The 25,328-nt window shown below is 40.4% G+C and overlaps 1 protein-coding gene across 9 annotated transcripts in view; it reads right to left on the bottom strand.

Moving 5' to 3' along the window:
• Positions 1 to 25,328, bottom strand: part of UTRN (utrophin) — a 576,786-nt gene that overhangs the window by 498,508 nt on the left and 52,950 nt on the right. For 5 of the 9 annotated variants that reach the window (XM_015137215.3, XM_015137211.3, XM_077999494.1 and 2 more), the window contains exon 1: positions 20,740 to 20,858. The exons of the other annotated variants lie outside the window; for them this stretch is intronic. In XM_015137215.3, the coding sequence (XP_014992701.3) occupies positions 20,740 to 20,833 (94 nt within the window). In that variant the 5' untranslated portion in view covers positions 20,834 to 20,858. Of the gene's footprint in view, positions 1 to 20,739; positions 20,859 to 25,328 lie in introns of those variants that run through there. 9 annotated transcript variants of the gene reach the window in all.

Genomic DNA, 25,328 nt, shown 5'->3' with positions numbered 1-25,328 from the left:
TGAAAACACATGGACACATAGAGTGGAACAACAGACACCGGGACCTACCAGAGGCTGGAAGATGGGAGGAGGGAGAGGATCAGGAAAAATAACCAATGGCTATTAGGCCTAGTACCCGGGTGATGAAATAATCAGTACGACAAACCCCTATTACACAAGTTTACCTCTATAACAAACCTGCACATGTACCCCAGAACTTAAAATCAAAGTTAAAATATATAGAGGTAAACATTTATTGAAAGCAACATCTCCCATGAGTATACTCTCCAGGCTTTCAAGTAAATAAACATGAGCTGTACTGATTTAACACATCAACTTTTATTTTCATGTGATTATGCTGTTTATTGTGTCAGAAATAGAATGTGATGCACATAAATCTCTATCAGCTGCCATAATATTTTAAGTTAGTGAAAATAAATTCCCAGACTGGGTGCAGCGGCTCACGCCTGTAATCCCAGCACTTTGGGAGGCTGAGGTGGGTGGATCACCTGAGGTGAGGAGTTCAAGACTAGCCTGGCCAACATGGCGAAACCCCATCTCTACTAAAAATACAAAAAACTAGCCGGGCGAGGTGGCGGGCGCCTGTAGTCCCAGCTACTCGGGAGGCTGAGACAGGAGAATGGCGGGAACCCAGGAGGCAGAGCTTGCAGTGAGCTGAGATCCGGCCACTGCACTCCAGCCTGGGTGACAGAGCGAGACTCTGTCTCAAAAAAAAAAAAAAAAAAAAAAAAAAAAAAATTCCTTCCATGAATGAAATGATCATTGAATCCACAGATCACACACACACAAAAAATACCTTAAGTAATCTCTGAACTTCTTCACTTTTCAAAAAATAGGAGTCATTTAAATCCCACTTTCAGTTTGGCTACTCATTTTCTTTCCAAGTACATTTGAACACTGTGGTGAATGTGTGTCGCTTGGTAACAATCCTGCCAATGACACTGAGAAAAAACCATTAAATCACATTAACTGAAGCATGCAGTTTCAGAATAAAGTGTGAAAAGTGGAGAATCCTAAGTGGTTTAGGTACATGCTTTTGTCACAAGAAAGTTGACTATCTACTCCTCATGATCTACTCCAGAATTCCAATCCTAGGCTGTCCCTAAAGTTGAAAGTACTTGAGTCATTCCTTCCCTTTTTTCCCACCATCAGACATATGCATCATGACACACACATGAACAGGAAAAGCTTCTTCTAACATTATTTTTTAAATAATGATAAAGTCAACTGCCAAAAGAAAGTGATGAAATTTATTTCAGGAGAAAACAGGAATGACTGGAGAATTATCCACCACTCTCAATTCTTTCTGCAGATGCTCTTTTTTAAAAGAAGTGAAAATCAAGAGCTATGCAATGTGGCAAGCAGAATAATACATCCTCTTCCTCTCCACTTGCAAAAGAGGCCCATGTCCTGTGAGTACCTTAGGTTACACAGCAAGGGGTAAATTGAGGTTGCAGATGAAAGTTTTTGTTTGCTGATCAACTGACTTTAGGATAGAAGGTTATCTTGGGTTAGCCTGGTGAGCCCACTGCAATCACAAGGGGTCTTCTAAGTGGAAAAGGAAGAGACAGGTGAATAGCAGAGCGAGCAACGAGCCACATGAGAAGGACTCAACCCACCATTGCTGGTTTTGAAGACTAAAGAGCGTCATGAGCCAAGAAACATGGGCAGCCTGTGGAGGCTGGAAAAGACCAGGGAAAAGAGTCTCCTCTGGAGCTTCCAGAAGGAACATGACCCTGTCAACACCTTCATTTTAGCTCAGTAAGAACCATGTCAGACTTCTAACCTCCAGAAATGTAAGATGCTAGGTTGTGTTTTTTTAAGCCACCAAATTTGTGCTAATTCGAAACAACCACAAAATGAAACAAATACACCCACTCTTCTGCAACACTTCTCAGTCATTCATCCCTGCTTGTGAATCACAAACTGGAAAACAGAAGATCAGAAGTAAAAACATGAAGCAAGGACAGCAAAGCCATAGGTGCCTGAGCTTGTAGCCCCAGCTAGCTATAAGTACATTAGCACCCACACACAAAATCTATACCAGGAGTCATCCCACACAAACCGACCCAAAACAAAGACATTTGACCCAAATCACTCCTTTTACCTTTCAACGGAAACATAAGGGAAACAGTGGGGAGAAGCAGGTCCCAATCAGAAGCAATTTCTACAGCTACCAATTGAGTTCCTAATCAACAAACCAATAATAGCACAGACCTAACAGGAGGGAGACTCTCACACGCCAAGTTCCTTCCATTACAGTTACACTGAAAAGAAGAGTGAGCTCAGCTTTCAGAAGTGGAATCTCAAATATTAAAATCCATGAGGAGAGCTTTGTCATAACTCAATTTAATTCATCAACAGAGCCCAGATATTCCCAGGCTACCAACCTCAACATCCAGGCCCTCAGTAGCATTCTCTCAAGGTACCACAATAACCTCCCATACTCTCTATCCTTTTTCGCATCTTAAACACCTCTGACAGATTCACCTTCTTCTGATCACAAAATATCTTACACTCCAAACCTCCGAATATCACCTGCTGCCTTTAAATTCAGATATATCTATATGCTACAGGGCTAAATGCCTACCTAGCATGGTATTCAGCATGCTTTCTATAGCCACCCCCTATTAATTCTGTGCCCTCTACCTGGAACATTTTGCTTCAGTCCTAATGCTGCCATCAGCATCTGCAGCAAATGGTACCCCCTTTCATGAAGCCTTTAGATGGTTTCTCTTCCAGCTCTAAACCCATCCCACCCTCACCTTTTGAATTCATATGGTACTTTATTCCTTATTTATAACAAAATATTGTATATATACATGCCCATATGATCTCCTCTCCCTTTTTTGTTTTGTTTTCTTTTATTTGTTTTAGACACGGAATGACTGTAATGGGAGCTGACTGAGGAGTTTGTATCCCTGCCCATCTGCAGTTTTTGCTACTACACAAATTCCTACCAACTGAGTTGGGACCTAGACACTATCTTGAGATGTAAGACCCATGTAGAAAATAAACCAATAGTAATAATGCTACAAAGAAACAGGACCGACCAGGCCAAGTCGGTCCTCAACCATTTTACACCTCACCAGTTCTGGAAAACCAAGCTCTCTGTGTGTCAATTTCAAAATGATTTTAAAGTTGTAGCTACCAGGTCACTATACAAATGGACATCTGTATAGAAATATTTCAGTGCTTCTCCAAGTGGGAAAATTAAAGATGGATAGACTCTTTCCTAACACCTGACTCAAAGGCCTAGAAAACACATAGAAAACAAGCAAAAAATACGGTTCTGTAAGATACTGTGTTTTGCGTGCCATGGTTTCTCTATTTTTAGAGAAAAAATAACTGTGTGTCCATCAGTTATTATGTACAATCATTAAAAAATCTTTTGAAAACATAAAATTAAAAGTGCTAAGTACTGAAAAACTTATTCAAAAATCATATTTCAAATAACAAACAATACCCAAAAAATTAAAAATATATTTTTTAAAAATAGCAAACCCATATAATACAAAACCTAAGAAAAACTGAGAACTTAACAAAATAAGCATAAATAGAACACATTACTTGGCATAGAAAACTCATTCTAAATGACCTGGCACACAGTAAGTCCTCATTACACCTTTGTTTTAAAGTCCTGACTCAGTGCAAACTCCTTAGCCTCACAGGTCAGATGTTGTAAGGACCCAAGATAGTGCATCGAGTGGAAATCAACTTTCACATCACATAAAAAATGGCATGTCCTTTTTTTCCCTTCTCTGCTGTATTTCTAAAACTATTCAGGTGTTGATACAGACCTTTTTCCACATCTTGGCAAAGTGTAATTTGAACAGGCAGTTTCTCATGACCTTCAAGTCTGTGTTCAACAATGAAATCATTTGGCTTTATATCCTATCCAGTTATTAATCACAAACAACAAAAGAAGAACTTTCACACGGAAAATGTGAAACCTATGCTGGCCAGCACTGACTCTGGGTCACTCCAGGTCACACTCACTTGGTGCTAAGTTCACTGAAGACCATGCAATGACCTCAGCTATTTAGAAAATACATTCAACATTTTCCTGGAGAGGAAAAATACAGCTATGTGACTTTAAGACAAGTGCTCCTGGAAGTCAGCAGTCTGAAAAGGGTACAATGAACAACACGGCTGGGTCCTGGGCAGATACATGGTGGTGTGCACAGGTCGCTGGGTGCCCCCAGATGGGCGGTCACATCACCTACCCTCCCTCAGTTGGCTCCTTCACTAAGTGCCTAAGCAGGAAATTTCTACCCTGGCATGGAATGCTCACACCAAGATCTCAGCATTCCCACTCTACCCATGTATGAAGGAATCCAGCAATTCTAGCAAGATTTAACTTTATATAAATCAGCTCCAATGAGTTGATATTTTTAATAACAAACCAAACATTTACAACTATTCTCCTGGTCTGATCTTTCCTCTTCTTTCATCAATCAAGGTCAAAAGAAAAGTTGGCTAATATCTTAGTTTGGTTCTTCCCCCAGAAGCAGACCTTGAGACAAGGATTCAAATTTAAGTAGTTTATTTCAGAAGTGATCCCAGGAAACACTGGTAGGGAGTAAAGAAAGGAGACAAAGAAGGAAAGGCGGCCAATAAGAAAAGGGTCATTATCCAGCAAGTTACCATTGGATCACAGCCCAACTGGGAACTTGGAGATGCAGTATAAAACGTTCATCTCAAAAGCAGCTGACCTGAGATGCAAGAGAGCTGGAGAATTTATACTATAGCAGCAGTCACTGGCTATGGGTTGCTGGCCACTGACACTTCCTGCCAGCCCTGAGTGTGAACTTTCCAGCCAGAGAATGCCCTCAGGCAAAGTCATGCAGGTGTGGGCAGCTGGAAGTCCCAGTCCACCAGAAGTACTGATGGCAGACAGTGGGGTCACCAGCAGCCTCTGCTACAGCTAGGATTGGGGTTATCTCTAAAACGGTACTTAAACAAGGTCTGGTACAGTGGCTCATGCCTGTAATCCCAGCACCTTGAGAGGCTAAGGTGGATGGATCACTTGAGGTGAGGAGTTCGAGACCTGTCTGACAACATGGTGAAACCCCGTTTCTACTAAAAATACAAAAATTAGGCAGGCATGGTGGCAGGTACCTATAGTCCCAGCTACTCGGAAGGCTGAGGCAGGAGAATCCCTTGAACCTGTGAGGTGGAGGCTGCAATGAGACAAGATCATGCCACTGCACTCCAGCCTGGGTGACCAAGTGAGACATGAAGAAAAGAAGAAAGGAAGAAGGAAAGAAAAGAAAGAGAGAAAGAGAGAAGAAAGAGAAAAGAGAGGAAAGGAGGAAGGGAGGAAGGAGGGAGGGAAGGGAGGGAGGGAGAGGAGAGGAGAGGAGAAGAGAGGAGAGGAGAGGAGAGGAGAGGAGAGGAGAGGAGAGGAGAGGAGAGGAGAGGGAAATAAAAGTGTACTGAAACCAGAGGCAATCATTTCTGTTATAGGATACATATCACTGAATACAGAGTTGAATTCTTTTCCACAAAATTATCCTTATATTTAAATTTTGGAAGGTTTCATATTATGCAGCATCACTGGGAAAAACACAATAATCCAAAAGGATCTGAATCAATGTTCTACTCAGAGGCTGTTAAACATCAAGCAATGAAATGTAATACAGGCTTGGCTACTGAGGGATGAATTTCATTCAACTTTAACTGTTGAATGGCAGAGCAACCAAAAAAAAAAAAAAAACAGAAGGGGAAAAAAAAAAAAAAAAAGGTGAGTAGACAAAGGTTGTCACCAGAATCTTCAAATGTGGCAATGCAAATAAAAAAATATCATAAATGCTCATGATGACTAGTAACTACAGAAATTGAAGACAAAACAGTATTTTGGGTACTCACAATTCAATACTGGCTGGGCCTCAGAGATACTGACATATTTATATAAACTGATGATGTTAAACGTGTTACAGTCCTCTGAAGGGCATATCAGAAACCCTAAAACTAACCTCTCATCCCATAAATTCTGTTTCTAGGAATTTACCTAAATGAATACCTGAAATGAAGGATGGTACCAACAACAACAATAATAGTAGCAAATATCTACACTGCACTCATCAGGGCAGTGCCAGGCTGTTCCGCTGACTTTATAGCAGCGGTTCTCAACCGGGAACGGTTTTGCCCCTGCGAGACACCTGGCGATGTCTGGAGATATTTCTGTTTGTCACCACTGGGGAGTGGAGGCCAGGGATGCTGTCCAGCATCCCCAAAGCACAGGACAGCTCCCACAGCAAAATGGAACTGTATCACGGTAGACCAACCTGCCTCATATCTATCCCCTCATACAATCCTTACAACAACCCCGGGGTACTAGTATTATCTCCATTCGACAGATCAATAAAGATAATTTTCACTGTACTATTATCCATAATGTTGAAACTAGAAGTAAACTAAAAACGAAAACAGGAAAATCGTTAAATAAATGATGGTATAACTACCTAACAGAAAAAAATGGAAAATGCTTATAAAGTAATGTCAAACTAAACCACCAGAACTAAAAATTAGAAATATTACATAATTCCAATTATTTTTATGAGTATAAAGACTAGATGGGAAAATAACAAATGAAAGTTACTATTGTATTAACATGGTAGAAATAGAAATGGATGCTTCTTTCTTTTCTAATTTTTAAAATGTTATTACAATTTTTAAAAGAAAAAGCACTCAACAATGAAGATATGAATACTGGAATATTCTACTAAGGAGGCTGAAGTCGGAGGATTACTTGAGCCCAGGAGTTCAAGGCCTTCCTGGGCAACATAGTGAGACTCCCCATCTCAAAAAACTGAAGAAAGAAAGAAAGAAAGAAAGAAAGAATACTGGAATTTTTTTAAACAACGCAAGAGTTAATAGAATAAGAAGAAGATGGTTAATATTAAGAAATTATGAATAAGAATTTCCATAGGACCCCACCAAATATTGGTGCTTTAAATTTGAAGCCATAACTCTTTCATGTAAGGCTAAAAAATCTACGTGTTATATCTACATCCTTCTGTATTTTACTTATTTCATGGCTCACTATCACCTACAGTAAAGAGGCAAAAATAATCAAATTTCAATTCAGCTAAACCTGATTCATTTTAGCAGCTCCATTATAAAAAGTGTGTGTGTGTGTGTGTGTGTGTGTGTGTGTGTATACACACACTGTTACGGTATTTCAACTAAGATAATTTATACTGTTACATAGTTTTAATATATATGGTAATTTAAACTGTTATTCTAAATTTATCAAAAGTAGCAGCCATATTAGTAGTAGTAACATTACTGATGTTACTATGAACAACATTTACTGAATGTTTCTTAAGTGGACTACCATATAGTCTAATACTCACAATATCCATATAAGATAGATGCTTTTGTTGTCCACATTTTTCAGCAAAGAGCACAGACATTTAAAGTTAAGCAATTTGCCCAGTTAAAAGTAGCTGAATCCAAATTCAGGCAGTCTGGCTCCAAAGCCCAAGTGCTTGAATCAAAAGAGTGTATAAGAATGGTTGGGGACAAGATGGTGGTGAGGCAGCCATAGGCTCCTACCCTTCCTCTCCCTACAGCAAGGAACTGACTGTCTCTGTTCTACCAAATGTAAAACCTGGGTTTTGATACAAGTTTACTAAGTTGAGTAGACTTAACAATAATTTTACCAGCAGCATCTCATTTGAAATAATAATTATTATTATCAACCAATGTCAGCAAATGAATGTTTCCCAAAAATACCTAAGTGGATTCAAAGGAGGAAAAAAAATAAGGCTGTCAGTTTCTGTAGAAAGTACTGAGATCAATGATTCTAACATGGGGAGATTTTTATCTGATCCTCATATCCCACTGACTACTCCGTTCTCGTAGACTTGAGGATTAAAAAACAAAATCTTCATCCTGTTAATAGGAAATTGGATACTGTAGAATCAGTAATAGAAGGAGTGTTTACACAATGTAAGCATCTGTTTCTAGAACACTGAGGAGGAAAGAATAGGAGGACTACAAATAAAACACTCTTTGTGGATATTAAATTGTTGGGCTTCAATGTCTCTAAGTCTAGTCTCACCTGCTCAGAGCATATATTATGAAATGAAGCCACTGTAAACAAAATGCTATGATCTTCCGAGATTCCTGAAGCACAGCTTAACTTAACAAATAACAGGGATCAGGATACTAATAACATATCACCGTGCGGAAATGAGAGGAATTTGGTATAAGCCGAAGTACAGGCTCCTATCTTTGCTGAGCCACTATCAACTAAAAGCAGGTTATGGGTAGATGTGAGGAAGTCTGGAAGAACAAGTGGTCTACAAATTCCACACTCATGTGCTCCAACAGCCTCAAACCTTTCTCGAGGCTGCAGTGTCAGGAACATGGCAGGTGAGGACGAGTAAAAAAAGTTGAAAATCTCCCTAAAGAATAGAACTTACATTTCTTCCTACAACAGCCTATGGGTTTCTGACAAATTCTGAATAAATCTTACAAAAAATGTGACTTTATTTTTTATGCATGTGGTGATTTAACTATGTAAAGAAATCCTAATATGTCTTGCTAAGCAGTATATGTATGTGTGTATATATACACACATATCTATATATACACACATATACACACATATACACACACACATATATATACACACACACACGCACACATATATATATATTTATATTTATATTTATATTTTAGATGGAGTCTTGCTCTGTCGCCCAGGAGGGAATGCAGTGGTGCGATCTCGGCTCATTGCAGCCTCCGCCTCTGCCTCCACCTCCCAGATTCAAGTGATTCTCTTGCCTCAGCCTCCCAAGTAGCTGGGATTACGGGCATTCACCACCACACTCAACTAATTTTTGTAATTTTAGTACAAACGGGGTTTCACCATGTTGGCCAGGCTAGTCTCGAACTCCTGACTTCAAGTGATCCACCCTCCTCAACGTCCCAAAGTGCTGGGGCTAAGTAGTATATGTTTAAAAGTTATCAGAAATAACAAATGAAAGATACCAACAACAATAATAATAGTGAATATTTAGAAAGCAGTTACTAGAGCAGTGCCAGATTGTTCTAACTACTTTATATCAGGAGTTCTGAACCAGAAGTGATTTTGCCACCTACGAGACATCTGGCAATGTCTGGAGACATTTTTAGGACACTTTAGACATTAATAGGACCAACACATTCACCAGCCACATCCCTTCTGATTATGTGAACAGCAATCTGATTGGTTGAGGCCTATGCCAACCTGTTAAATATTTTGAATAGCACCTCTGCCTGAATATACTATAAATAATTAAAACAAATATCATATCTAACAAAACCTGAGACGTCGATAAGTAGTGATTGCCATTCATATGGAGTACTACAGATAGATTAAATGAATGTTGGCCTTTGAAAGTAACCTCCCCCCTTTCAAGGTTCCAGAAGGTGAATGACACCTGAAAAACCTGTTTTAGAATCATTCTCACAAGAATTGGTCTATTTGCTTTGTGGATATAGTCCCAACTATGACTACATATGAGAATTCAAAAGTTTTAATCCTTAAAATCAAAGAATTTAAATTTTAAAATATTTCTAATTCAAAGCTGGTGTGTTCTAAATATTATTTCATCTATAAACTTAAAAATCTTCAACAATAACTCTTAAAGCCTTTAATAATAATACTATTGATATCAGTTCATTAATTGTGATCAATGTAACATAGTAATGTCAGATGTTAACAGTGGGGAAAACTGGGTAACAGTGGGGAAAACTGGTAACTGGGGAACTTTACATACCATCTTTGCAACTTTTCCATAAATGTAAAACTATTCTAAAATTAAAAGTTTATTTCAAAACAGGTGAAAATATTAATCATAAAGATACAGTATTATTTTCTTGGGCCAGAAAATAAGAAAAGCTATTTTTGTATATCCACATTAAATTTTAGGTTTCACATAATGTTGATTTACAAAACAACATGGAAAAATGGGCCGGGCATGTGACTCATGCCTATAGTCCCAGCACTTTGGGAAGCAGAGGCAGGTGTATCACTTGAGCCCAGGAGTTTAAGACCAGCCTGAGAAACATAGGGAGTCCCCATCTCTACCAAAAATACAAAAACTAGTGGGACATGGTGGTGTATGCCTTTAGTCCTGGCTACTCTAGAGGCTGAGGTAGGAGGATCCCTTGAGCCCAGGTTGCAGCGAGCCGAGATTAGACCACTGCACTCCAGCCTAGGTGACAGAAACTCTGTCTCAAAAAAAAAAGAGAGAGAAATGAAAAATGGTCGAAAATCCTTCAAGCGACATTTGATCACATTGCTGGATTTGGATTCCACAGGCGGTAACAGGAATTCTATCTCATTCACTGAACAACAACAACAAAATTACAGGAATTCTGTGTCATTCACTGAGCTACAACAAAAATAATTTGAGCAACTGAAAAATGTGCCAGGAGCTAGGGAAAGTTTAAAGATTCAAAGACAAGAACAGGACCTTCTTCAAGCTCATGGTCTAAAGGAGAGGTTCTCAAACATCCACAATGGCGACCTGAAGATATTATTAAAAGATAGGTTTCCACCTATCTCACAGCACCGTGCAGAGATAGACCTCGTTTTCAAAAACACTGATCGGTAACATCCGTCATGAACGCTGTGACAGACGAAGACATCTTAGAATCTCTGAATTTAATCCAAGCAGGGAGGGAGAAAGCAGAGAAGAGGGACACCCAACCCACACTTGGAGGTCAGCAGAGAATTCATAGAGAAGGTGTCCTTAACCGGCCATAGGAGTGAATGGCTGATGACCTAAGGGCAGCATGAACCATGAGGACAGGCCCGGCATCCAACAGAGAACTGCTCAATACCAAGAACATTTACCCTGCTTCTGAAATTCACTGGACACCTGCTCCAAAGTATCAATCAGAGCACTGGAAACCACCTAACTCAGGCTACTACCCAGCCAGAGAAAGGCGCTTTGTTTTAATCTAGTTGGGTCCAACAAAATATGAAAACAGGATTCTAGAGCCTGGTGGGATGCTGCAGCACAGAAAACCAAACTACCTGCCTTAACTTGCATGGTCCTTTCGGTGGAAGAACTTTTTCACATGCTAATTATTTCTCCAATGTTAGCCTACTTGAGTAGCAAAATATAGCTTCCTATTGACCCAGGGGGCAGAGCTTTGAGACATTTTTGTCCTGCCCTTTATTTTTTCATCTCCTCTGCAATCAGCCTGTCAACAAGCATATCATTATTGTCAGGGTGTCAGTTTATAGCAGTACTCACACCCACTACCTTTCTCATTTACTGCTTTAGATCTAGAAACTGATACCAAAGTGTGAAAACAGTTGCAAAATTAGAATCTAAGGCACTTCACCGATGTGCCTGCACTGCACAGGTCAGGAGACAAGTGTCCATCATCTCTGCAAGGCATATGCAGTGGTTCTAGGCTGCCAGTAAGTAGACTCCTTAAGTTTAAAACCAACTTTAAAACATCCCAGCACCTTCAACAACTACCACAGCACCCAGTAAACCACAGGTGCTCAATAAATGTTCACTGAGTCATTTATTTTTGGCTCCTTGGGGTGTTTTTGTTTTTGTTTGTTTGTTTTAGTCTCGCTCTGTTGCCCAGGCTGGAGTTTAAAGGCAATATCTCAGCTCACTGCAACCTCCACCTCCCAGGTTCAAGTGATTCTCGTCCCTCAGCCTCCCAAGTAGCTGAGATTACAGGCGTTCGCCACCACACCCAGTTAATTTTTGTATTTTTAATAGAGACAGGGTTTCGCCATGTTGGCCAGGCTGGTTACTGTTTTCTTATTTCTAATTCCTAGTCATGTGTGGCATAGCTGAAGTTGACAGAAAAATGAGTGCTGCAGTAATTAGGAAACATATATAGCCAGGCACAGTGGCTCACGCCTGTTATCTCAGCACTTTGGGAGCCCAAGGTAGAAGGATCACTTGGGCCCAGAAGTTCAAGACCCTAACCTGGCAATAGTGAGACCTTGTTTCTATTAAAAAAAAAAACAAAAAAAATTCAGAAGGGCTGGGTGCGGTGACTCACGCCTGTAATCCCAGCAGTTTGGGAGGCAGAGGTGGGTGGATCACAAACTCAGGAGATCAAGACCTTCCTGGCTAACATGGTGAAACCCCATCTCTACTAAAAATACAAAAAGTTAACCAGGCGTGGTAGCATGCACCTGCAGCTACTCAGGAGGCTGAGGCAAGGGAATCACTTGAACCTGGGAGGGGGAGGTTGCAGTAAGCTGAGATCGCACCACTGCACTCCAGCCTGGGTGACAGAGCGAGACACCATCTCAATTTAAAAAAAAAAAAAATCAGAGAAATTAGCTGGGTGTGGTGGCACATGCCTGTAATTCCAGCTACTCAGGAGGCTGAGGTGGGAGGATTGCTTGACCCCCGGAGGTCGAGGCTGCAGTGAGCCTAGATCATGCCATTACACTCTAGCTTGGGCGACAGAGCAAGACCCTGTCTCAAAGAAAAAAAGAAGAAGAAGAAGAAACATAAATAAATGAGAAAATTTAGAAAACTACTGGAAAATCAATGCTGACAGTCTTCCTAACACAAACCCAATATGATAAAAATGATTCATTATAAAACACCAGGCAAATTTTATTTACTGAATGACTTCCAAATTATGGGAAATAAATGTCAATACTTTATTTCAGTAATCAAGACATAGATTTACCTTGAACAACCTCAGAAATTTTGCAGCATAAGGCCTAGTAACAAATTCAGCAAATATACAGAATGCAATCTCAAGGACTTTTTAAAAAACTAGTGCACACTTCACTTAGTCACCAAATAAATTCTCATCATAAAACATAAGATCCTCCTTGCAACAGTAGGAGAAATGCATAGGAGGGAGGCAGACAGATACAAAGGGTCCCATGGGACGTGAAAAGGAAAATAAGAACCATTTCCTCAACCCACTTGCAAAATATCCGTTACCTCCCTCTTTTAAATACCATCACTATGAAATTTTTAATGCATATAAGCAAAGTGAGAATTTAATAATTATTTTAAAGAATTCACATGGGCAAAGATAAAATACAATAATTCATTTCAAGATGTTTATCTCCTCTGTCCCCAAAAGTGCCTTAAACCACATTCATACACACACAAAAAGATTCTACTTTTCCTGCTATAACACTCATTACTCAGAGTTAGATAATAAGTACTGATTAACAATCAGCAGGTCTCAGAGTATTGGCAGATGCTAGATTGCATGGGTGGGTTAGAGTTAGCTCAGTAGAAAGTGAATCTGCTAGGGGAATAAATTTCTTCTCTCAAACACAATACAGGAGCTACTAATACCAGAAAGAGAGTCATGGCCAATGAGTCCAAGGAGAAGCTAAAGGCACAGAATCCAGAAGTCAACAAGAAAATAGGCCAGGGCAGAAGCCAAGAGACTAACTCTGGCAGCAGGTTCCCAGCAAGAGACTGGCTGAGCCAGAACAAAAGTAGCAGTGTCGGTGTGATAGGAGGAGTTGCTTCTCAGAGCGCCAAGTGGATCGCTATCTGATGAGGTATTTCTACTGATGATTAAGTGCAAGTGACCTGGAAGAATCTGTGCAAGGTGCCTATCTTACAAGTGTCACACAGCCCAGCCTCTCCAAGTATTTGGATCAGCGGCATTCAACTGAAATCTATCACGTTTCCAGACTACTATGACAGTTCACCTCTATTTGGAGAAATAACCTCTCTGCAGACTAAATAAAGCTTTTTATATAAGGCACCAAAGGCAAATAGGTCATACAGCACAGAATCATAGGGGAGGCGGCTGCGTGCCCTTTTCCTTTGCTTTCCTGCTTGCTTGCAAGCAATAAAAATCCTTCTGAACAAATGATACAAACTTTGAAACCAGCAAAACATTTTGGGCACCTTGCCACAAAGATATCCTCCATGCAACTGCAGGCCATTTGCTGTCCTGTATAGCTCTCTATTTCCTGCCATTTACTGGATCTGTGGTTAAATGAACCCAGCATAGAATTACAGCCTCAATGCTTTGATGTGAAAAATCACTAACAAATCTTAATTGAAGGACGAGGACAAACTGGTAAATTTTCAATATGATGGTACATACGGGGCTCATTTAAACTAATGTCTTATCTTCACTTAGCATCTAAATGTATTTTTTCCTGTATTGACTTGAAAGGCTCTGACACAAACAGCCACCAATTATTATAATCCTCCTTGCAATCTGTCAAGTTATGTGCAAAAAATTTTAGAAAGATGCACCTTTAAAGACTGACAACAGCTCCACAACAGGAGGTAGAATCGTTAGGACTTAATTTTAAGCCTAACTCAACAGCATCTTTCTGCTAACTCCATGTTCCATAAAATATACAAAAAAAATGTTTTTTTTTTCATAAATAAATCTAGGACTTACCATCCATATGGAAATAATTTATCAGTATATGAAAATGTAATAAAATAGTGTATCTAAATAATTACTAGTCTCAGTACAGTTTGGGATGATGACGTCTCCCATATTAGCCAAAAAAAGAAAGAGAAAATACGACAGAATCTAAGTCCAAAGACTCAAACCTCTGTCCTAGAGATCTAAAAATAATATCTATCTTTTAAGGTTGCAGTTAACCATTTTAGAATTCAAAAGAAATTCAAATAAGTCATCCCAAATCTGCCATTTTGTAGGAATTTCCTTTGGAATCATTAAGAGTATAAAAGTCAGAGATCCAAGCAACAGAAGAAAATGAGCAATATGTGTATGAAAAGTCAAATCACTGAAGAATTCATACAAAGAGCCAATAAACATATGCAGAGAAGTTCAATTCCACAAAAAAAGAAATGCAAGTTCAAACGACTATAGACTACATCTCATCTCTCTACATGTCATCTGTTGTAGATGATGATTTGACAGTAAAAGCATATTTGCCCCAGCAATTGCCCAAGTAAGCTAAGATACCATGTACACAGGCGGTTTTAATAATTTTTTAAGTGGGATGCCACCAAATCAGGATGGTTTCAATTTTAGTTCAAAAAAGAAAAGCCATGCTTACCCATAGAGGCATATATTTTTGCATTCATAGAAAACAAGTGTAGCAGAAGAAACAAAACTATTAACAATGGTTTTGGAGAGAGGAAGGAAATGACAATTTTCTACTTTGTAGAATTTTCATTTTGCGTTACTTTTTTTTTAGAAAACTGTCTCATTACTTAAGATATTTTAAAAGATATTTGAACTATATTACTAAAAATTAAATTTGAAGTCAAAAATGTATTTAAACGCTCCTTTTCCTTGAGAGCAACTCCACACAGAGGGCCACAGGAATTCCTGCCCAGCTCACAATCCAAGTTTCAGTACTCTGCATCTCAGACAGAAAGTTTGGCCTGTGTTCCTTTGGTCCTAGACTAAAATTTCACTTTAGCACAATGGTGGAACTCGGCTATGAGTCATCTTCCTCTGCAAAACAATGAACGTTCTAGTTCAGTGGGAAAAAACGACTTGAGTTGCCAGTTCATTGAACTGTTCAAATGAAGGTCAAAATACTGGAGCAGGAGCAAGGGAGTCGCTGTGTCCAGATCCTATCTAATCCCACACCAGTCCCCTCAATGGCCCTCCAACCAAGTCTTGAATTTGCAAACAGTTAGAATAGGAAGCACCTGGTGCCCTCTAAGTAGGGGTCAGAGAACCCAAGTGAAAATATGAAACAGATCCAAATCCAGTTTCATAAGCATGCCTTTCAAGTAATGTCAAGGAAAAATATACCAAAAACATGATAGAGTATACAGCTTCAGCTTAAATATATTTCAAGTACCATGATGAATATAATGTTTGATTTCCTACCCTAGAATCTACCTAAAAGAGCCCATTATCAACAGACTAGGTTTTTATAATTTTTACATAATTTATTACTCCATTTATTTACCTGGAACTATTACTATAGCTTGCAAAGAACTTTAACATGTGTAACATCATGAACCCTGACCACATCCTCCTGGGGCATCCTCCCTGGTTGGGAGATCCTGTGATCCTCCTGGTTGGGAGTCCCCTTCTCAGGGGTTCAGTGACTTACCCTGCCGATGGCAGCGGTAATGGAAACCCAGATCTTGAGGGCCAAGTCCCATCCCTTAAAGAACTGCTCAGGGCTGGGCAAGATGGCTCACGCCTGTAATCCCAGCACTTTGGGAGGCCAAGGCGGGCGGATCACGAGATCAGGAGATCGAGACCATCCTGGCTAACATGGTGAAACTCCATCTCTATGAAAAAATACCAAAAATTGGCCGAAGGTGATGACAGGTGCCTGTAGTCCCAGCTACTCGGGAGGCTGAGGCAGGAGAATGGCATGAACCCAGGAGGTGGAAGTTGCAGTGAGCAGAGATCACACCACTGCACTCCAGCCTGGGCAACAGAGTGAGACTGTCTCAAAAACAAACAAACAAACAAACAAAAAACTGCTCAGTACCATGTCACTCTTTCTACTCTTTTTCTCCCAACTTAACAATTCTCATTCTCTCACCTCTGTACGTTATAGTTACCTGGCCTTCCTAACCACCTACTCATTTTCTCTGTAATTATTAAGATCTGCAAAAAATTTACAAGTCCTAAGATACCTTCCCAGACAAATATCACTGCCCTGTGATCACTACAAATTCTATGTTCCTTTATTTGGATACAGTCAACTGGTGGGTCAGGCAATCCCTAACATATGGCAAAGATGACGACATTCCTTCCTTTCAGCCACCAGCAAACCTAGCATTCACTTTCACACACCATCCCTTCCGGGTTCTAACCTTCACAGAGGAAGAACCAAATCACCTTCATTTTTATATCCCCATACCTCCCCAGAGCTGGGCATATGCCAGGCACCTAGCAAATGCTGACTGAATAGATGAGTGTGGTCGTCAACTTCCTGGAGTTCCAACACAAAAGACTGGAGTTCCTTTAAGAGTGAGTCACAGCTGGGCATGGTGGCTCAGGCCTGTAATTCCAGCATTTTGGGAGGCCGAGCGGGGAGGATCGCTTGAGCTCAGGAGTTCAAGACCAGCCTGGGCAACATGGCGAGATCCCATCTCTACAAAAAAAAAATATTAAAAATTAGCCAGGTATGGGAGCACATACCTGTAGTCCCAGTTACTTGGGAGACTGAGGCGGAAGGATCACTTGAGCCTGCGAGGTCAAGGCTGCAATGAGCTAAGACTGTGTCACTGCACTGCAGGCTGCGCAACAGAGCGAGACTTTGTCTCAAAAAAAAGAATGAGCCACAGTTCAGGAGATTCTCCCAGGAGTGTCCCCACCTGGCCTCACATCCACATTCACACACACACACCCCCAGCCCCTGATGAAATTCTCTTTCCCAAAGTTCTCAACCTGCCTTGTCTCTTCTGAGAGGTCTGTTCAGCACTCCCCCAGATCAGCCACCTGTTCCCCTGTGACTATTTCCTAGAGTGTCTTCCAAGATGACAACCACTGTTCAGCATAACATAGCACACTCTCTTACACCAGCAAAGACCATAACTAAGCCTCTGTCCAATCTTCTTCCAACTTCCTGTTACTCAAAGGAACTCATTCATTCATTCATTCCACAAGCAGCTACTGAGCCTCTCCTGCACATCAGGCACACATTCAGGTGCTAGGGGGCAGCAGTAACGAAGCTGCCTCTAGTCCCTCCCATGGAGCTTTCAGTCTAGTGGGGAACGAATACATTACCCTGTACCCTCCACACTGGACACCCTTGGCTGGCTTTTGACAAGCTGCAGAGCAGGGCCTCGGTCCAATCAAGCCGCGATCTCTGACTGTGGGGCACCAGCATGTTGATCATTCTAATGGGGAACCCAAGTAGTAAATCTTTTAACCCTTCCATCTAAAAAGGAAACAGCTGACACAGAGTCCTGTCGGCCGGCAAGAAAGCAGGAAGGATGGCAAGACGAGCAGGGCTCCCAGGAGTGGCTTCCTGAGCAGCAGCAATTTCCAGACATGAGTCATCTGGGCCTTCATAGATGCCTAAATGTCCAATCATGCCTCCAAATTATTCATTTCACATTTTCAAGCTTTTCTTAAAACTTTGGTTTATCTCAGTGATATTATTGTTAACATGTAGTGAAAATAATGATAGAGCTAGATGATAGAGATAGAGATAGAGATGAGATAGATGATAGATAGATAGATAGATAGATAGATAGATAGATAGATAGATAGACAGACAGACAGATAAGCTAGAGAGAGTGATAGAGATAGTGATACAGATAGAGATCTTTTTTTTTCTTTAAACAGAGTCTCATCCTGTTGCCCGGGCTGAAGTGCAGTGGCTCAATCTCAGCTCACTGCAACCTCTGCCTCCCAGGTCCCGGCGATTCTCCTGCCTCAGCCTCCCAAGTAGCTGGGATTTCAGGCACCCAGCACCACGCCCAGTTAATTTTTGTATTTTTAGTTGAGACGATGTTTCACTACATTGGTCAGGCTCCTGGCCTGAACTCCTGACCTCAGGTGATCTGCCCTCCTCAGCCTCCCAAAGTGCTGGGATTACAAGCATGAGCCATTGTGCCTGGCTGAAAATACTATTTTTAACATTAAATTTAATGTCCTTATTTCTAAGAAGATCACTAAAGAGTCTATACTATGGACACACAAAAAAAATTCAGTTCAGTAATAACTGATGACAATCTAGGCCCTTGTGAAATTCGAAATCATGTACACATTGGTTTTCTATTTTTATTAAAATAACATGCACTGAAATACATTTTATTTTTTAAAATGGTATTTTCCTAAAAAGCCTTTTGATTGGTCATAGAGCAGGAAAGAACGTTATCTAAATGAACCAGAACTCAACCAGCACAGCAATTAAATATATTTAACACTGTAGCTACTCATTTAAAAGCCTGCTTTTTTTTTTTTTTGAACAGAGTTTCACTCTGTCACCCAGGCTGGAGTGCAATGGTGCGATCGCTGCTCACTGCGACTTCTGCCTCCCAGGTTCAAGTGATTCTCCCATCTCAGCCTCCCAAGTAGCTGGGATTACAGGCACCCGCCACCACGCCCGACTAATTTTTGTATTTTTAGTAGAGACCAGGTTTCACCATGTTGGCCAGGCTGGTATAAAACTCCTGACCTCAGGTGATCCGCCCGCCTTGGCCTCCCAAAGTGCTGGGATTACAGGCATGAGCCATCACCCCCAGCCAAAGCCTGCTTATTATTTAAAGGTTTGTTTGTACTTTTCTTCTAGTTGTCTTCTGATTTCAAACACTATGGTTACCCCAGACCCTTTGTAGCAAGACCCTTTGATGAAGACTAGCTGACTACAGAGACTCTCAATGTCGGGGAAAGAGAGAGGATTTAGTAACAATCAAAGGAAATCTTCGAAAGGTCACAAGTCTGCAATAGATGCTCCTATGCAGGCTTTTGAGACAAGATATCCCTCTGTTGTCCAGACTGGAATGCAGTGGCATGATCATGGCTCACCACAGTCTCAAACTCCTATGTTCAAGCTATCCTCCCACCTCAGTCTCCTAAATAGCTGGGACCACAGGCACATGCCACCATGACTGACTGATTTTTTAATTTTTTGTAGAGATGGAATCTCCCTATGTTGCCCAGGGTGGTCTCAAACTCCAGGCCTCAAGTGATCCCCCTGTCTCAGCCTCCCAAAGTGCTTGGATTACAGGTATAAGCCATCATGCCCGGCCCGCATGGAGTTTTAATTTAGGTCCCTGAGAGGTATTTTGATTTTGTGTTGGGATCACATGGTTATTTAAGAAAGAAGTAACAGCTAATGATGAGAATTGTAGTACACCAATCTTCTATGCCACTTGTTCAAGACACCCAATTCACTAAGAAAATATGAGCTGCTCCAATCATTTTGGTTTGAATTTGCTCCACAGAGACAACACTTACAACCCCTTACCACCTCATTCGCTGAAGCTAAGAAGGAAAACATTAAGAGGGAAAGAGTAATTCCACAAGAAAGAAAAACATTAAAAAAGAAAACCAACCAGCCTCAAAGTTTTTCATAGTGACAACATTCATGCATGATGTGTATAATCAAATAAAACACATCACTTGGGGTTATTTTTCTCTCCAAAAGTTCATACAACCAGTACACACATGTATACATTAAACAAGATATGAACATCTAAACTGATCAGAAAAACTAAGTCACCCCGGAAGTAAACTTCAGTGAGAGAAAAGTGCATGACACTTTCCCTACACAAAGTTACGCATATACACGTCTCATAGAGAAGCCTGCACTGAAACAGAAACCCCAGCGCTTATACAATCCCCCAAAGTACAAACGTTTTATTCTCCCCTTTCTCAGGTTGAAACTAAATATTTCAAGAAGTAAAATGCCTTTTTAGCCAACAGAGTAAATCAAATACAATATGGGATGAGGTCGACCAATACTCAACACCACACAGGAGGCTTCTTCTCTATACGGCAGTAAACGGTCAGCACAGAGTAAGCTATTTTGAAAATCTACAGGGAGGTAAAGTGAAGCACATTTGCTACCACAAATGTAGGGATCCTGGAAATCTTCTTTCAAAGAGGCTAATAACTCTAGTGAATTATCACCTCCTGAAGAGAAGTGCAAAGCAGACAGCGTTAGTCTCTACTCTTCAGGGTCCACAACAGATGTGGCAGCAGGAAGGACAGGCTGTCTGTTCCCGTCACCAGCCTGGTCCTAAGCTTTGGTACTTAACAAAAGTGAACGAGAGAGCCCTGTCTTCAGAGGCGCTTCCTATGAAAACCTCACTGGCTGGGAGTAGCACAAGTTGACAAACTTACCTGGTAATCTCTTGCAAGCCTCGACAGCTACATGCCCTGGCAAATCCAATCTGCACTTTTTCCAGTGAAACGTGGTGGCTGCCGGGCTGCTCATCACCTACATCTGCTTAGATGACAAGGAAAAAGATGTGGAGGAAGTGGACAACAAAAGCAGCCTTCGAACTGCACACTGGGATGTCTTTTTTTTTTTTGTGGCTTTTATTTTTCTCATGAGAGGATCTGACTAAACCTAACTAACCCCACCTCCTCTAAACACCAGACAGGAAGTTACACTTTGCAGTCAGTGAAAACTCCTTAGGTAGGTTTTTTGTTTTTTTAATAGTCACAACTAAGGGCCTCTATTCATGTTCCTGTGACAGAGATTATAACTTTGCTTCCTGTTTTGACAGTGTCAGCTGGGAAGGGGCACTCCACCCACCTTCCTACCCACTGTGTACATAAATAAAGGTGTTAGAAGGTGATTGCCCTGGGTATACAACTGGCCTTAGGAGTTTTGTTACATATTAACTATACTTCAAAGAATAAATTGGGCTTATTATTTCACTGTAGTAGTTATATATACCTTGGGGAAGTAAAACTCAAAAGGATTTCTTCTTCAACCCTTAGAAATTGCTATTATGGAAAAAATAAACCTAACCACATGCAGCTATAAGATAAGAGACCACCATTTAGACTATTTTTTCCAGCCTATTCTCTTTTATGGTCGCTTTGCTCTCTTTATTATCATAGTTTTTTTTTTCCACTCTTGTCACCCAGGCTGGAGTGCAATGGCATGATCTCGGCTCACTGCAACCTCCGCCTCCTGGGTTCAGGTGATTCTCCTGCCTCAGCCTCCCAAGTAGCTGGGATTACAGGCATCTATCACTACCCCGGCGCTTTTTTTTTTTTTTTTTTGTATTTTTAGTAGAGACATTGTCTCACCATGTTGGTCAGGCTGGTCTCGAACTCCTGCTGTCACTTCTGCATGTGTCCTCCACATACATGCAAAAAGCAAGGAAAATCATTATTCATATGATCATTATCTACTTTCTAGTCCTTTTCTCATTCTTTTTCTTGCTTGTTGTGAAATAGAAATTTTCTACTTATTATCAAAGACTTTTCATAGAATATGTATCTTTGTCAGGATACACACAGGTTTGAATTCAAAGGCATCTCTCATCCTGCTACTGTACTGTGGTACAGAAAAGAGAAACTGACAGTACTTCCCCTTCGCTCCTCCTCTTCATCTCTACATTTTCCTTAGACTAGCAGCTGTATAACTCTGGCAAAATACTCTCTCTCTCTCTCTCTCTTTCTCTGTCTCTCTCTCTCTCAGCCTCAGTCTCCAAATCTGTAAAATGGACAAGCTGACTTCACCTGTCTTCTAGGACTGTCACAGGCAGAGAGACCAGGAAAAGCGCAGTGATACAGATGATGTCACATAGTCAATACCCAATAATCTCTTTTTGCATCAAACTTTATTGATATATAATTTATATATTATACAATTAGCTCATTTACACTGTATAACTTAATGATTTTTAGTATTTTCAAAGAATTCTACAACCATCACCACAATCGATCCCCATCCCTTAGCCCAACGCAACCACTGAAATCTACTTCCAGTCTGTAGAGTTACCTATTCTGTACATTTCATATAAAAGAAATCGTACAGTATATGGTTTTTTGTGACTAGCTTATTTCACTTAGCATGATGTTTTTGAAGTCCATGCGTGTTGTAGGATGTATGGGTATTTCATTTCTTTTTAAAATATTCCATTGTATCGATAGACCACATTTTATTATGTGTTTATCAGTTCATGAACATTTGGGTTGTTTTTATCTTTTAGCTAATACCAGTTAATTCTGCTATGAGCATTTGTGTACAAGTTTTTGATGTGGGCATATATTTTCATGTCTCTTGGGTGTGAGGTGAGTGTGTGTGTGTGTGTGTGTGTGTGTGTGTGTGTACCTAGAAGTAGAACTGCTGAGTCATACGGCAACCCTATGCTTAACCTTTGGAAGAACTGCCAGACAGCTTTCCAAAGTGGCTGCATCCTTTCACATTCCCACTAGCAGTGTATGTGGACACCCATTTCTCCACATCCTCACCAATATTTGTTATTATTTGTCTTTTTTATTATCGCCATCCTACTGGGTATGAAGTGACATTTCATTGTGGTTTGATTTGCATTTCCTTAATGGCTATCGAAACCCGTCTTTTATCCATAGGCCAAAAATGTCTTCATTTCTAGAATCAGGACTAAATATTCAAAACACAAAACAGCCAGGGAGGCGTGGGCACCACCTACTCAGAACAGATACTGGCTACAATCCTGAAGTGAGGTCCTGAAGGTGTGCATCTTTAACAGTGGCTATTTTCCAATAGGAATCAAAGATTTTCAACATTGTTCCTGGTACAGCTGTCTGGGTTCACACCAGCTAAATATTGCTGGACTTCATATTTCTATCTACAGTAAGAGGCTGTGAAAGAAGTTGGCCCTGTTTCCTCTACCAAAGGGTTCTTCTGAAAACTGGTAAGGAAATGAAATTCTGAATGTAAATATGACATTTCAATCTTTACAAATCAGTTCTTTCCACCTGTCTCTATGTGTCTTCCTCTGAAATAGAAACAGGCACAATAAAAGCAGCCTTTTGTCAGTAAATAGTCATAACTGTTTATAGGAAGAATTTTTAGACCAGATGTGATTTAAGATTCAGGATCTCAAATTTTGAAGGTAGCCAAGGAAGACAAGTCAAGATCTAGACACTAGCAACAATTTCTCCTTCCCTCTCAAAAGTGCAGTACTGGGAGAATAGTAATTATTGAAACAAGTCTACATCAAAGGGAAAATCTTTTTTTTTTTTTCAGACCTTACTGTGTTAGAGCAAATTCATGTACAATGATGTTAATTACCTTTTTCCTAAAACATTCTATTTCAGTATTTATTTTTTTGATCCCCCCAAAACTAAACAGAACAAAAACTATACAAAATATAACAAAGAAAATATCAGAAGGCTATTAACTTTAAAAAATTAAAAACTTTTTTCCTTATTTTTTGATGTAAGACCTCGGGCCTTGCAGCATGTATTAATAATATGACTCATCCATCTACTAAAAAATTTCCCGTGTCGCAAGGCTATACTCTGTAATCCATTGTTTTATTTATTTCTTGCCCTAGAGCTGACTATGAAACTGACCATTGAACTTTCATATGTCAAACAGAACTTTCCATGGTGGGAAACTCCTAAAACATTCGTATTAAGCTAAGTAGAAATGCCATGATAACTCAGGAGCAAATAAGGTCTGTAATAGCCAATATAACTTCCAAACTAGATGCTATGGAGGAAAAGCAAACCATTGCACACACACAAGTGCAAAGGCTTCCTTGGAGTTTCTGTAAATACTTGATGGTGAGGAAAATCAGAAGCTAAAATCAGTTTATCTGAAGGTTCTTCTAAAAAGATCGATAGGAGGGCACTTTTGAAAACCGTTGTGCAATGTCAGGGCCCACTCTATTCACAGATCTGTTGTTCTGCTAGATTACACAGTGGCCTCATTTTCTAGTTCTTGTGAAATCAATAGACCATTTATGTTGCAAGTATCTGTCTAGGGTATGCACTTTCTTATTCAATCTGGTGTTGACAGCAGTAATCAAATTTTGTTCATACCACTAGCTCTATTATAGCTCAATAGCAACTGGCTGCCAGCCTAGGTCTACTCTCATCAAAAAAGAAAGAAAGAATTGGAGTGGAGAGAGAATTACAGAACAAATTAGCTGAAACTACAGGAGGTAGTGTCGAAGTGAGAGAGGGAAGCAAAAGAATTCAGAAACCAATCCTCTCTCCATGGAGAAAATATACACCCAGCAGCATCAGCACCACAAAATCCAGGCGAGCTGACCTTGGCCATGAAAGGTACACATCTTCATTCTTCCCTGTTATCTGTAAACCCTCTTGGCTTTGAACATCATATTATAACTGTCAGTCCTAACTAATAAACCTACACCTCACCTTGCAGAGCTACAAACAAGAACTAGAGCCAAACCACACCCTCCAACACCAGAGAGACTAAATGCAAGGGACAAGTTATGGCACTTCCCATGAGCTCTCCATTTTATAACTCTTCTTTTTTTTTTCCTTGAGACGCAGTCTTGTGTCGCCCAGGCTGGAGTACAGTGACGTGATGTCAGCTCACTGCAACCTCTGCCTCCCGGGTTCCAGAAATTCACCTGCCTCAGCCTCCCGAGTAGCTGGGATTACAGGCGCATGCCACCACGCCCAGCTAATTTTTATATTTCTAGTAAAGATGGGTTTCACCATGTTGGTCAGCCTGGTCTCAAACTCCTGACCTCAAGCAATCTGCCCACCTTGGTCTCCCCAAGTGCTGGGATTACAGACATGAGCCACCACGCCTGGCCTAGAACTCTTCTTTGTACACTTAAACTACAGTCAAGCATTTTTCTCAGATCAGAATATAAAAAGTTAATCTTACAATAGAAACCAGGTCAGCTTTTTTAAAAAGCAAAAATTGGGAGGGGGTGAAGACCTGACTGAAATTTTACCCGATTTGCACTTTTAGACTTCGAATTCTCCAAGAAAACTAGACT

This window comes from Macaca mulatta, chromosome 4, assembly GCF_049350105.2.
Source record: "Macaca mulatta isolate MMU2019108-1 chromosome 4, T2T-MMU8v2.0, whole genome shotgun sequence".
In the NCBI taxonomy this organism is placed as follows: Eukaryota; Metazoa; Chordata; class Mammalia; order Primates; family Cercopithecidae; genus Macaca; species Macaca mulatta.
This window is presented reverse-complemented; position numbering and strand designations above follow the sequence as displayed.